At 54.1% G+C, this 14,214-nt stretch overlaps 2 protein-coding genes across 13 annotated transcripts in view; both read left to right on the forward strand.

The window, feature by feature from the left end:
- The first annotated feature begins 5 nt into the window (after positions 1-5).
- RAD51D (RAD51 paralog D) lies at positions 6-7,680 on the forward strand. Of its 5 annotated transcripts, none has more exons than XM_051809257.1 (11): positions 6-1,147; positions 1,957-2,065; positions 2,642-2,703; positions 2,857-2,975; positions 3,199-3,280; positions 3,358-3,492; positions 3,918-4,013; positions 4,193-4,283; positions 5,013-5,083; positions 5,940-6,107; positions 6,771-7,680. In XM_051809257.1, exons 1-11 carry the CDS (start codon positions 989-991, stop codon positions 6,852-6,854), a joined length of 1,176 nt encoding a protein of 391 aa, XP_051665217.1. In that variant the 5' UTR covers positions 6-988; the 3' UTR covers positions 6,855-7,680. The 5 variants fall into 5 exon arrangements, with proteins under 5 accessions (XP_051665217.1, XP_051665221.1, XP_051665218.1 ...); XM_051809261.1 differs by lacking the exon at positions 6-1,147 and adding an exon at positions 1,437-1,456; XM_051809258.1 differs by lacking the exon at positions 6-1,147 and adding an exon at positions 1,559-1,611.
- Positions 7,681-10,080: 2,400 nt separating this feature from the next.
- RFFL (ring finger and FYVE like domain containing E3 ubiquitin protein ligase) overlaps positions 10,081-14,214 on the forward strand; it is a 29,026-nt gene continuing 24,892 nt past the window's right edge. For 2 of the 8 annotated variants that reach the window (XM_051809892.1, XM_051809898.1), the window contains exons 1-2: positions 10,081-10,288; positions 14,104-14,181. The gene's annotated coding sequence lies outside the window, so the exon portion shown is untranslated. Of the gene's footprint in view, positions 10,289-11,112; positions 11,796-13,094; positions 13,289-14,103; positions 14,182-14,214 lie in introns of those variants that run through there. The other 6 variants (XM_051809897.1, XM_051809895.1, XM_051809900.1 and 3 more) reach the window with 6 other exon arrangements.

Here is a 14,214-nt window from a genome sequence, read left to right on the forward strand (position 1 = left end):
GCCAGGGCAAATCCCAGCTTCCCTCTGCCTGCAGAGCTGCACAGGGTGGGGGGGGCAGGAACAGGGGGGTTTCACGCCAAAAAAGCCCCCGCCTGGGATGGCTGACCCCCGTCACAGTGCTCAGACCCTTTTCCCTTTCTATTTAGGGAAGCATGAGACAGCTGAGCCTCGGGGACAAGCGGCCCCACGCCAGCAGCTGCAGCAGCACCCAGCACCTTCCAGAATTCCCGATGGAAAGCTGACTGACACCCAGCCCTGCCTGCTCCTTCTCACAGGGCCTTTGGGAGCCCATCCCACTGGAAATCTCACCCACTGCCACCTCCCCTTTTTCAGCAGCCCATTGTCACAGACTGGAACACACACTGTACTGGAACTTACTGGCCCACTGCTGTGATGAGTGGCTCAGGGCTCAATTTGAGTGACACCAGTAGCCAGAGCAGCACTGAGCTCCAAAAGAGCTGAGCCTTTCAACACACCCTGTCTCCCAGGGGTCACACTCAATCAGGAATTCTGCTTTGGGACTTATCTCCCCCAAAACACAGGCCTTGCCTTCCTGAGTGTCCCCACCAGCATCCCAACTGTAAATCAAATGGGGGAACTGGCAGAAGGATGGGGAGAGCACGGGCTCTTCACAGAGACACTGCCAAGAGGAAAAATATCATTGTCTTTAATTCCGTGATCTGTGTTGTGGTTTGTGGATCTTACACAGCAAGAATTGGCACAGGACTGCCCTGCCAGGTCTCCTATTTTATTCACCTGGCACCAGCGACACTGCTTGGCCCCTGGAATCCAGGCAGGAGGCGATTCCAAAGGAATTTGGAAATCCCTTCACAGCACATCACCTGCACTGCAGCTGCAGGACTGCATCAAGGGCAGCTCACACACCTTCACCACTGCAGGGGTATGTCCAAGGACAGCAGCTGTGGAAGGTGCAAGAGGCCATTCCTGCCTTGGATAGACTCAGTCCAGTGGCTTTTCTAGGATTCACATGGATCAACACACCAGAAACCCATTCCCATGTGGCTTTAGGTACCAGGGAAGGCTCATCTGGCTTCATTTCAGTACTCCTGGGATACAGCACAGCCTCTCTCACGTCAGCCAGAATAATAATTCATTGTCAGAAGCAGCAGCACAGCAGGTACTGCAGGTAAACTGAGTTACAAAATTAAATGTTTGATGCTGAGAGTGCAGGGTGAGCAGGGCAGGCTCAGCAGTGAGTGCCGGGAGCCCTCTTCAGGCTTCGTCTGGGAAAGAAAAAATAATAATAATTAAAAAGGGAAGGGCACACGGCTCCCCACACCCGCAGGGCTGTGAAGCCCCCCCGCCCTCCGTGCTCCTTCATTTCCCACCCTGCAGGTGATGAGCCTGGCCAGACCCAGCCCTCGGAAAATCACAGAATCCCGGAAGGATCGGACTGTAGGACCCCGGGCTCTGCTGACCCAGGCGGAGGAGCCGGGTGAGGGAACCCCGAGCGGGCTGGGAGAGGTGGGAGCAGGCAGAGGAGCCGTCCCGGCCCTTCCGCCGGCGGCAGGAAGCAGGAAGGGAGCGGGCAGGGCCGGGCAGGGCCGGGCAGGGCAGGGATACCCCTGCGGGGCTCCGGGGTGCGGGAGGGTGAGCTGGGACACTCATCGAGGGGCTCTGCTGGAGAGGGATGGGGCTGGCGATGGGGAGGATACCCCTGTCCGGGGATGGGGCTCCCCCGCCCGCTGTGCCCTCCCCGAGCAGGAGCCGCTGGCTCAGCCGCGATGCTCCCGTGCGAGATTTGGGGATGCTTGACCCTAAAAGGACCCTAAACACCCACCGTAACCGCCCGTCCCAGACACAGCCTGGGCGGCTTCTCCCCAGCTCCAGAGGCAGGCACCATCCAGGGCAGCACATGGCTCGATGTTGGACTTGGTAATCTTAGATGTCTTTTTCCAACCTTAATGATTCCATGAAATCCACTCTCCTCCGCAGGTCTCTCCCGCCCCCGTGGCTGTGGACATGGTGGTCCTGCGGGCTGGGCTCTGCCCTGGTCTCACCGAAGAGATGATCCAGCTGCTCAGGGCGAATGGCATCAGGACAGGTAATGGGGTGGCATCGGGGCCTCGGGTTGGGAGAGGGCACACCAAACTGCACATTTGGTGTGCCCACATCATCTCACGTCCTGGAGGGGTGCTGTTGGTGGAATATCCCTCCATGTCCTCCTTGCTGAATGTCTTCTGGGTCCCCCTGGGTGGATATAATGATTCAGGAGAGTGTAAGGACAAAGTAGAGATCTCTGCAAAAGCTTTTTGAAGGCTGATCTATTATGGCTTTTCAAAGGTATTTTGGGAGGATTTGTGCAGTTTTCCCTCTGACAAAAGCCCAAGTTCCTCCCACGCTGCACCCTGGGCACCTCCTGCCCTTAGAGGGGAAGCAAAAGGTGGTGCTGGGCAGCTCTTGAGCAAAACAGGGAGAATTTTTACCAGCTGCTCTCCCTGATCTGTTTTGCAAGAAAGTTTGTTTTGTGATGGATGACGGGGCTGTCTCAGAGAAAAAACTCAAATGTGGGATATCCTGCTCCTCCACTTGCAGTCTTGGCAGAGGACACAGACACTTCCAGTGTTCGTGGTCTGACCAGGTTTGGCTTCCAACCTCTTGTCCCTCGTGTTGTTTGCAGTGGTGGACTTTGTGTCGTTGGACCTGGAGGATGTTGCCCAGAAGTGTTCCCTGTCTTACAAGGTAAAGAGGACTCCTAAGTCCTGGTACATTAATCAGGGATCTCAGAGCTGATCCCCTCATGGCTTGGATGGCCTTGTCTGGGGGAAGCTTCTGCAGCAGGTGCTGGCCCTGGACTTGCTCAGTCCTGTTTCCAGACAGCTCTCTGTCCCCCAGGCGCTGGTTGCAGTGAGACGTGTGCTCCTGGCCCAGTTCTCTGCCTTCCCTGCCAACGGAGCAGACCTGTACGAGGAGCTCAAGAGCTCCACAGCCATCCTGCCCACTGGGAACCCAAGGTGGGTACATCACCCATCTGCCCAGGGCTGGACTTGCTGCACAAGGCCCTGGTTGCCAGCACAGACTTTGAGTTTCAGTGTGGTGATGCCCTGAGCAGGGCTGGTGGTGTCCATGCCATGCCCAGGGGCTTGTCTGTGTTTGGGAAGGGGACCCTGCTTCCTGATGCCCCTGCCATTCTGGTTGAAGGGGTGTTGATAAACCCACCTTGTGTTCAACCTGTAGCCTGGACCAGCTGCTGGACTCTGGGCTGTACACGGGGGAAGTGACGGAGCTCATGGGAGCACCGGGCAGTGGGAAGACGCAGGTGAGTGGGATGGAGGAGCGGGGAGAGGATGGGTGGGGTGAAGGTGATGCCTGGCTGACATGTCCCTGTCCCTCCAGGTGTGTCTGGGCATTGCAGCCAGTGTGTCTCTCAGCCTCAAGCAGCAGGTCCTGTTTCTCGACTCCACGGGGGGTTTCATTGCCTCCCGTCTCTACCAGATGCTGCAAGCACAGACAGAGGATGAGGAAGAGCAGGCAAGTTCCCCTGGAGCTGGTCCCTCTGTTTGCACTAAAACTGCCTTTGCTCTTGCCTGCAGACAACCTCCAGGGGCGGTTTGTCTGCCCAGCTCTGCCTTTGTCCTCATGGGCTTTTCTGGGTCCAGACTCTTCCTCCCATGGCCCAGTGGGTGCCGTGCTCAGGACAGACACTGCTCTTTGTTGTTTACCTTGGGAGAAGGGGAGGACTTGCTGTAGTTGCACATACTTTTGCTCCCTGAGCTCAATCCAGGTTACTTCTTCCATCAGTGGAATAGGGACAATGGTGTTCGTGGGGTGGAGGCAAATGAATAAGTGCTCTGTGTTGTGGTGTGAATGTAAAGAGCTGGTGGCAGCTGGGGCAGAGGGAATATGGCAAGTCCTGGAGGGGGTGAGGCTGTGGGTGATGCCACTCTGTGCCACAGCTGGAGGCTCTGCAGCGGATCCAGGTGGCCCGTGTGTTCGATGTCTATGAGATGCTGAGTGCCTTGCAGGAGCTGCGGGATCGCCTCTCCCAGCAGGTACCAGGGGGGATCTGGGCCCCTCTCCCCTCCCCAGAGCTGCAGGGAGGGCTGCAGGGTGTGCCTGGCAAGTGACTCCAGATCACCTCGTCCTGGGTGCATTTGAGCCTCTGTGCAGCTCACAGCCTCCCAGACTGCTGGATTTGCAACTCCACATTGCACATGGTCCTTCTTTTCAGGTCATGAGCTCCACGGGGCCTCTCAAGATCGTGGTGATCGACTCGGTGTCGGCTGTGATTTACCCACTGCTGGGTGGCAGGCAGTCAGAGGGTGAGCTGTGTCCTTAGGGTGTGCCAGGAGGCTGCAGAGCTCTCTGCTTGTCCTGAAGAGCATCTTCCTCCCAGGTGTGCTGTGCCTGGAGGTGGGGCTGGGACAGGTTGGATGGGGATGTGACCACTCCCATCTTTGGGACTGGATAAAGGGGGAGTCAGTTGGCAGTGTTGTCAGCAAACACTCAAACTGGTTGTGGCCGTGGATCATGGCAGTGGTTTGAAACCTGTCCAGGGGACAGGGGAGGCACTGAACTGTTTGTCCATATGTTAAAACCTCTACTTGCAGTGTCACAGATACATCACAGTTGCTGGCACAGTTTGCAGGGCTCCCCAGAGGCTCCTTCTGCCAGAAGGGACTTTAAATCAGAAGTGAGGGGCCTCAAACACCTTCCAGAGGGACTTGCATACCTGGATGGCAACTAGTGCTATCACAGGGAGTCCCCTCACAGCTACAAGTGTAGGAAATGAAGCTGTGAGCTGGAGAGATGAGTCTTGTACCTGCTAAATCAATCTGGCCAGCTTTGTCTGAGCTCCTGGTGCTTTCGTAGGGTTTTTTGGCCTTGGGGCTTCTAAGACAGAAAAGGAGGGGGATTGGTCTGGTGAAGATGTCCATGAACACCAGCACTGGCACTAAATACAGTGCTCATGCAAATCTAGATGTCACCTGCCTCCAGGATGCACTTTGTGGGTTGATCCCCGAACACCCAAGTGCTTTGTCCTCCTCCAGGTCTGGCCATCATGATGCAGCTGTCCAGGGAGCTGAAGACACTGGCCAGGGAGTTCAGCCTTGCTGTTGTGGTGAGTGTTGCTGCGCTTTGTCCTTCGTGTGTTGGTGTGTGCCCTGAGCCATGGAGAGGCTTTGGAGCCCCTGGGAGAGGGCAGCCCACTCCCAGCTAAGCAGGAGCATGAGGTTTGTACCCCACAGTGCTCTGCTCCCTGACGTAGCTCTGTGTCTCTGCAGCACACAGATGTCTTATTTCAGTGAGTGTGGAGCAAGACCAGGGCTGGTTTGCTGGCTCCTGCTATTGCTGTGCTCAGCCAACACAGCATTCTCTGCCTTGAGCAAGGCAGGGAGATTGAAAGGTTGTTTATGTTTATTTTTGATATAACACTGTTCATTTAAGGGGCTGGCCAGCCTCCTGGGTAACCTCTTAACTACCTTGGAGGAGCTGCAGGGCATTGCATCATCCTAAGGGAGCTGGGGACTGGAAGGGGCCCTGCTCCTGTTTCCCCAGCTCTTGGCCAAGCAATTGCATTTGCCAATGCAGCCAGACAGGTTACTGGGACCATAATTTATGTGTCTGAACTGGGAAGGCCACAACAGAGAGTGGTGGTCTGCTGAGCCTGGCACTGGAAGGCACCAAGAAAGTCCTGCCCTTCGTTCTGATAAAGCGACAAGGAGGTGCCTGGAAGGACACTTGGAGGCTCCAAGTTAAACCCTCTGGGTGGCTTCAGCACCAGGAGTGATGCAGCTTGCAGATCCAAGCGAGCTCCTACCCGAGCACCTGTCTGGGCCACTTGTCTGGGCTGTGTTTAGAGGGGATGGCACAGCTGTGCCAAGAAGGCAGGCTCAGACTGGCCGTGATCTCCAGTGTTTCATTGCACCGAGTGGCACTGCTTTTCCCGGGCACTGATAAGCATGTTTGTGCTGCAGGTGACCAACCAGGTGACAAGGGACAGCAGCACTGGCCCACTGAAGCCAGCCCTTGGCCGCTCCTGGAGCTTTGTGCCCAGCACTCGGGTGCTGCTGGAGAGCAGAGAAGCCTCCTGGGACAAAGGCACGACACGGCGCGTGGCTGCCCTGGCAAAGTCACCCCGCCAGGTGAGGCTCCCTGGGCTGGGAACGGAGGAGCAGCTGTGGGATTTGGCCCTGATTTTGGAGCAGAGGGTCAGGCAGGATCCAGCCTCACTGGGTGAGCCATAGTGGTGGTGGGAGAGGAGCTCCTGCAGCCTGCCTGTACACTGTGGAAGAGAGGAGCGTCCCAACAGCCTGAGCTTGTATTTGTAGGCAGGTTAAATGAGTGGCACCACTTCCAGTGCAGGTCACTGTGTTCCTCATGCTTGTCTCGCTCTCCTGGTGGTGTGTGGGTCCCATGGAGATGGCTCCTACACCTGCAGAGGGGACTTTGGCTTGACTCCTGCCTTTGCACAGGCAGCATTGCCTAAGCCTCCCAGCTCCAAGCCTCCTCTGCTGCCTGATCCAAATGGGTTTGGATGTGGTGGTGTGCTGGGCAGTGAAATCCATCCTGGATGTGCTAAATAATGGTGTGTCTGGGGATGCCTCAGAGCAATATGTTCTTTCTTTGCTAAATTGCATTGTCTATTTGCATCTCTGGGTTCATCAGACCCAAGTTAAAACGGGGGCACCAGCAGAAAGAAATCCTCAGGGGGATATAACTGGGGATTTCTGGCTCTGGGGCAGGTGGTGGAGTGATGTAGAGTCCCAGCAGTGTGAGGTTAAGCTTCTTTCTGTTTCTCCTTGCAGCCAACAGGGTTACAGGTGGAGCTGGACATTGGAAATGGTGCTATACCAGAGCCGAGCCCTGTGACACCCACACAGGGGCTCTGATGTGATGGAAAAGCAAACGTCAAGGTCCAAGAGAGCTGCACAAAAGCAGGCAAGCACACTGAAGGTTTTACAGACCGACTCTGAGGGTCCTACAGCCCTGGACCAACATGAAGAACCTCTTGTTCTTCAGCCTGGGGGGGAGAAACTGAGCGTGGGGTTCCCCAGAGATCTCCGTGCTCAGCAGGCGCTGCCTGCAGTGGCTGGGCCGTGTGGGCAGCACAACAGCCAGCTCCTGTCCTCTGCTGCAGGCTTATCTTCACCCTGCAGAGCCAGCCCTGTCCTCAGGTGTTAGCTGGGGACCAGCTGGCTTGTCCCTGCACAAACCCATGACTCCCTGTGGTGGTTTTGTTCCCCCCATGACTTGCTGCCCTCTGGACCTGGAGCTCTGATGGTCCTTGGGCAGCTCACAGTGGTCTTGGTTCAGAAATAAAAGGAAAAAGCTGTTGCACACTGTGGTTGTTGAGAGCTGGAATTCAATTAAAGGTGACTGCTGGGAACTTAATTAAAATGTTGAGGGTTAGTCCTCAGCAGGACTGGGTTGGGACAGGCTGGAGTGGGACAGACTGACGTGGGAGAGGCTGCTGATGAGCAGGGACATAATCAAGTGCTTGCTCTGACCTTCTCCCCAGAGTAACACCAGGCCTTGTGGGGAGCTTCTGGTGTTTTTGGGGCAATGCTGTGCTGCATAAAGACTTGCTGATAACTGATGGAAGTTCTGATCTGGATCAGCTGGGGCTGATGAGTCCTGGCTGACACCAGCTGGCCCTGCCTGATGCTCAAGGATCTCTTCAGTTGCATGTGGTGATGTTTGAAATAATCTCTCCTTCCTCTCCAGCTCTTTCCAGCTGCTCTTGCCTGCTCTGGGTGACCTCCTGGGCAGTTATGTGGTGCTGGGGAGGAGACAGGAGGCTGAGATGTGATCCCAGATGTCTCAGACACCCTCATCCTCTGCATAATAAGAGACCTCCCTGGCAGGTGAGCTGAGCCATGGTTGTACTTCAAGGCTGCTGATGTTGAATTTGGGGGCTGGAACTAATTCAAGGCATGCTCATTAAACTAATAACACAGCAGCACAGCTCCTGGAGCCTTCTAGGGCTGTACTGGGCAAAGAGGAGTTTGATTTAGCCAGAATTTGTGTCTCCAGAGTAGACATTAACAGTGTGCAGCCCTGTATTCCTGAGCAAATAGCTGCTGTGGGGAAGGGGCAGTTGAAAGGGATATGTGAACACACATTTTGGTTTCCCAAGAGGCAGCACCAGGTCTCAGCGTGGATTTTTGTTTGAAACATCTGTCAGAGTTGTGTTTTCTGTGAAACTCAGCTCTTGGTGCTCCCAGGGCTGTGGTTTAGGGGGGCAGGTCCCCCCTCCTCCATCGTGGCCACCCAGCCACTGCAGCTCCGTGTGCATGGCCGTGGGAAAGGCCATGATCCCAGCAGGTCCTGCTGAGCAGGGGAACGTGCCAAAGCAACAGGAGCTGAGCCATTAAATACATAATTTTTACTGAAAACTTTTTAAAGTCGTGTATTTATTTGTGTTTCTGGGCTTTCCAAGCCCAGGAGGGGAGGTTTGGTGGCCCCAGGGATTGCAGCCTGGCTGGAGGATGGTTTTCCTGTGCTGATGTGGCTGGTCCTTACAAGCAGAAATTTAGCTTGGTGCATCTCTTGGAGCTGTGAATAAAGAGCTGGTGCATGCAAATTTCAACCAAAACTCTGTGCTACTATTTTATCTCTCTGTCTGTGGTTATTTAGGGGAAGCAAAGCTCCCAGGGTGGGGAGTGTGAAGCAGAGAAGAGCCAAATAGAAACCTCTTGGGTTGTATTTGAATGAAGAGGGCTTTCTGGATGTTTCTTTCCCCTAACTAGCAGGGGGATGAGAAGAGGAACAACCTACTTTGAACCCTCACCAGGCTCAGCATGAGACCAGCCATGTGCCCAGTGTGCATCTTTCCTATGACATGACAGAAGAAAGTCTGCTCTTGCACTCAGTCACTGGGGAGTCACGGGGTGGTGATTCAACAGGGACATGGCCAGCCTGTCTGGAAAGGTGAGGATGTGAAGTCTGGGCTCCTCCAAAGCTTCCCATCCCAGCTTTCATAGGCATAGCTATGACCAGGGGGGATTTTCTCTCCTTAGCAATCAGCTCATTGCAGCTGTGGGAGTTTTATGCTCTCTTGGGAAACAGCTGGATAGGTGGGGGAGGACAGTGAGAGATGAGGCCTGGCTGAGTTTCGTGTGGCAGCTCCTCCTCTCCCTGTGCTGCTGAGGTCACAGGGATGTCCTGAATTTCTGGCTGCGTTGCTGCTGTGGGTGCTGGTTATTGCTTGGTGTGGGGACACCAGAAGGGCTCAGGTTATGGCAATCTATTACCTGATCTGGAAAAACCTGACCTCTTACTCAAGCTCATTTGCCCTAAATTTGCATAGTAAAATCAGGCCAAAAAGAGTTCCTGACCTCAATATCCTAATTCAGCCTTTCTCCTCCATGCTCAGACAGGCACTTCTGCAGCTCTGTAAGGCAGAGCTCAGGATGTCCCCACTTCCTGCCCCTTCCCCTTGCTTAAAACAGCTGGGGAAGCACTGGAAAGGCTTGGAGCAGGGCAGTGAAACCCATCCAGGGCAGACAGGGCACCTCTCACCCCAAGCAGCAGGGATGCCTTTTGGCACTAAGGGCTTATTTGCCTTTGATATGTATAAAACACGCATATAAATGTGTGTTTATATGTACTGTGTGCATATTTGTGTCTGTGTACATGTCTCTGTCTAGCTGTCTCTGTATGGGTGTATCCTCAGGATGAGAGGACATGGTCTCAACCTGTGACAGGGGAGGTTCAGGTTGGACATTAGGGGGAATTTCTTCTCAGGAAGCGTAATAAGACATTGGGATGGGCTGCCCAGGGAGGTGGTGGGGTCACCTTTGTGTTTAAGCACAGCCGTGGCACTCAGTGCCATGTTCTGCTTGACAAGGGGGTGGTGGGTCAGAGGTTGGACTTGATGGTCTTTTCCAACCCGATTGATTCTGTGATCTGTCGGTATACATCCACTTCCCGTGCAACGCGGTCAAGCCCCGTGCGCGCCGCAGGGACACCCCCGAAACACAGGAGAGCCCCGCAGTGTCCCCTCCTTTTCCCACGTGTCCCGCCCGGGTCTCGAACACGCGGCCCCCGGAGCCGCCGCGCCGCGCGCTGCCCTCCCGGCCGGCGGGGGGCGCCGCCGAGTCCTCCGGGCCGCCAGGGGCGGTGCTGCCCCGCCCGGCCCATGGCGGCCGCTCCGCCCGCCCGGCCCCGCGGGCAGTTGCCATAGCGCCGCCGCCGCCGAGCGCAGGGACCGGCACCGGGACCGGGATCGGGATTGGGATCGGAACTGTCTGCCCCAGGCCCGGCCTGCCCCGGCCCGGCCCCGGCCCGCCGCCCGCCCGGGACGCGGCTCTGCGGAAGGCAGGTGAGGCGGTTGGGGCGCTGCCGGTGTTTGGGGGGGGGGGGGTGGGGTATGTGGGGCACTGAGGGGCTGTCAGGTTTGGGGGGTGTTTGTGTTTGTGTTTGTGTGAGGCTTTGAGAGGACTGCCATGATCTGGGGGTTGGGGTTTGGGAGGCTGCCAAGGTTTGGGGGTGTGGGGGGTAGTGGGGCAGTGAGGGGGCTGCCAGCGTGTGTGTAGGTGTGTGAGGGTTTGAGGGGAGCTGCCAGGGTTTGGAGAGGAATATGTGTGTGAGAGTTTGGAGGGGCTGACAGGGTTTGGGGGGGGGGAATATGTGTGTGAAGGTTGGGGGAGCTGCCAGGGTTTGGGGGGGAATATGTATGTGAGGGTTTGGGGGGGCTGCCAGGGTTTGGAGAGGAATATGTGTGTGAGAGTTTGGAGGGGCTGACAGGGTTTGGGGGGGGAATATGTGTGTGAAGGTTGGGGGAGCTGCCAGGTTTGGGGCTGTGGGGCAGTGGAGGATTGTCAGGGTTTGGGGGTGTGGGGCGGGGGGGGCTGTCAGGGTAGGGAGGATGCACAGGGCAAAGGGTAGGGCCATGAGGCAGTGGAGTTGCCCCTGGGGGTTATCCAGGGGCTGTGGGGTGAGGGAATGGCTCTGGATTGGGCTGTTGGCAAGTGTGGGGGGACATGGGGCAGGGGGGGCTACCAGGACTTGGGGGGCCATGAGGCAGAGGGAATGAGAATGCTCAAGCCTGGACAGGTGAGGAGGGCAGGGAGAGGCTGCAGCGTGGGTTTAGTTTTCGGGAAAGGTTGTAGCACCTGGGTTTAGTTTTGGGGAGATGGGGTCAAGGGGCTCCCTCACAGGAAGCGCTTCCAGGGTTTCCCTAATGAAGGCGAGTGGGACTCTGGTGCAGCCTCTTTTTTCTTGTTTAAAAAGTGGCATTGAGCAACTCATCCCTTTTCTGAGTTGTGCTCCCAAGGGCACACCAAGAGGTGTTTAGTAGGTTGTTCTGCTCAAATCGTTATGAGAGCTGAGGAATTCTGGTTAAGCACCAGCCTTCTGTAGAGCTCTTTGGGTAAATTGTCTCTTTGCATCTTAGCATGTCTGAGGTGTAATTTAGTGTCAAGGACCCAAGTTATTTTCTTCTCTGCTCACTTTTTGCTCAAAGCTGGGGGTGGTACAGCAAAGTGAAAGCCGAGCAAGCCCTTCCTTTGCCACAGAGAGCAAAAGGAGTTCAGAAAATAAAAGTACTCGAGCGTCCTTCGGAGCAGTTTGTTCCTGTAAGCAGGTCAAGGTGTTTCCTGTGGGGAAAGTATTGACTCATCCTCCCATCGGTTTCTTACCAGTGTTTCAGTGAGTGCAGGTTAATAAAGGTCAGCTCTGCAGTGAGAACACACACACGGTCCTGTCTGAGCCTCCTCACATCAGGGACTTGACAAAAAGGCTGAGGATGGACAGTGTGATAAATAACCAGCTGCACTCCAGAGTGTCTCGTGTTTTCAGGCACTGCAAGGACAGCCAGGTGTACTTAGGTACTGTAGAGCCAAGTATAACACCGAGGGCAGATAGCAGTGGGTTAGTTTTATGGCTCTTTGATTAAGCTGTCCCCAGGGTAATGTTTAGTTGGGTGAGGCAGGAGGAGTTTATTTCTGTTTCGTTTGAGCTCACTTCCTGTTCTCTGACACGCAGCGAGCCCTCCGTGGGGAGCACGGGACGTGGTCTTGGGTCTGGAGAACTGTTTCACAGCAGGGGAGGGACTTGTGGTAGTTTTCTGTTCTTTCTAACCTGGTTATGGAATTGGTAGAGCACTTAATGGATCTACAAAAAGCTTTGCTAGCTCTCCATGCCATCAGGATGTGGAATGACAGGTGCATTACAAGTTGGTATTTCATTGTGTTCACACTGTAGTGGGTTGCATTTCAAAACTCCAAAGCTCACATTTTAAGATAAATGATCATTTAGGCATATATATGATTACATAAACAAAGAGTTTTAACTCTTTGTCTTTTCACTGTGAGCTTGTTTTTCCAGAGCTGAGGAGTGGAGCAGAAAGCTGTGAGCTTTAAATGTCTCTTACAAATTCCAGATCCTTGAATTTCCCTATCTCCAGTCATCCAATACTGAATCTCCTTAACACATGTGTCCACAGTGATGGGGACAGGGGTCTTGTAGTCATTCTTTGTAATCATAATTGCTTTTGGTGGCACAGTTAGGTTTAATGAAACCACACAATCACCTTGGGCTGTTGTGTTTCCCATTCTGGGCAGTTCTCTCTGGTGCTGGGAATCCTGGAGCAGAGTTACCCATCTCCACCTGTGTCTGCAGATCCACTCAGCTGTAGCAACTGAACTTTTAATGAAAAGCTGATTGCCTTGACAGTGGTGTTCATGGCTTAATGCTTAACTGGGTTAGTTTTAAAGCCATCATTTAAGTATTGTGTTTAATTGTAGAGTAGGAAATGTAGGCTGGCTTTCAGTCTTTCTCATTGGCAGGTACATGTGATTGGGCTCCTAAAATGAGACCTGAATGCAATACTCTGCAAGGAATAATATAGATGATTTTTTAGGGGGGGTTGGTGCTCACTAGTTGTATTTATGACTGAAATCTGCCTTCTTTTCTTCAGGTCTTCAGTTTTCTCTTTATTGTGGTTGACTTCAGTGTGGGTTTGTGTTGTTTTGTTTGCTTGTTTGTTTGTTGAATCGTGTAATTTTCACTTGCTGTTGTGCAACTTCATGCCATGGTTTGTTGTTAATGACAGCTGAGATTGTAAACTCTTCAGTCAGGCTGGGGCATGATTTGAGCTGACCTCCTAGTTCTGTCTATAAAGGGTCATTAAACCTGTGCTTTGGGCTTTGAGCCAGTGGACTTTGGACTTTGAGCCTGGTGGAAGAGTGGAAGCAGATTTCCAGGGTCTGCTCTGGTGTTCCTGTATCTGTACCTGGCTCTGGCTTGCTGAGGGGGCAGTGGAGCTGGGCAGGCTGTGTCTGACCCAGGACTGCAGCTTTGTGTCCTCAAGTCTAGCCAGGTAAAATGCTCTCCTCACCTGGGGTGTGTTGGTTTCATGTGATACATGCAGGAAAAAATTGTACTTAATTACTGTTAGGCTGCTTTCCTGTCCCTGAGAGAAAGAATGTGTTTTCACAGGTATGTAAGTTATAGGATCTCTGAATGGACTGGGCTGGAAGGGACCTTAAAGATCACCCACCTCCAACTCTTCTCTAAACCCCCTGACCAGTCCTGAGGGATACAGAGCTTGATCCAAAGATAAGAAAATCAGGAAGCACCTTGAACCAAGTACTTGGTGCTTAACAAACATGTTGCAGGCAGGAGGATAATGAGATGCAGATAAGTGTGTGTTCACGTCCCTTTTTTGGACACAGCTGTGTGTGACCGGCTGCTGAGCAGGGAACAGAGGACCTGTGGGTGCCTGGCAGTCAAACTGAGGGAACTCAGTACTGCTCTCTGCTCTGAGCTCTGACTACAAGCACAGCCTGGCTTTAAATTACCTTGATCTTGCTGTCAGGCTGGGCTGGGCTGGTTGCTTGAGTCTGAATTGAACTCTGGGGGCAGTGGTGCAGCAGTGAGGTCTGTGCTGCTGTTGGTTGCCTGTGCTTTGTGCTCTGCTCTTCCACGGCCTCACCCTGGCCTGGCTCCTGCTCCCCTAATTCCAGTCATTAGCCTCGATAGCACCTGCCTGTGGCTCCCCATATCAAGCCTGTTTTCCTCCCCTTTAACTGTCATTACCAGAAGCCAGAAATTAGCAGTGTGAACTTCCATCAGCTGGCTCTGATGGAAATGGAAATGCTTCACAGGGGAATAAGTGTCATCTCTGTTTCACAGGTGGGAGAATCCCAACACTGCTGAGCTGATGTCAGGACCAGGACTCCTCTGCATGCCAAGGCTTCTAACCCCCTGATGGTATGTGCCTCCAAAGCCAATTATTCAGTCTTC

Source organism: Manacus candei, unplaced genomic scaffold (genome assembly GCF_025592945.1).
Source record: "Manacus candei isolate 608988 ecotype Guabito, Panama unplaced genomic scaffold, ASM2559294v1 h1tg000076l, whole genome shotgun sequence".
NCBI classification, from domain to species: Eukaryota; Metazoa; Chordata; class Aves; order Passeriformes; family Pipridae; genus Manacus; species Manacus candei.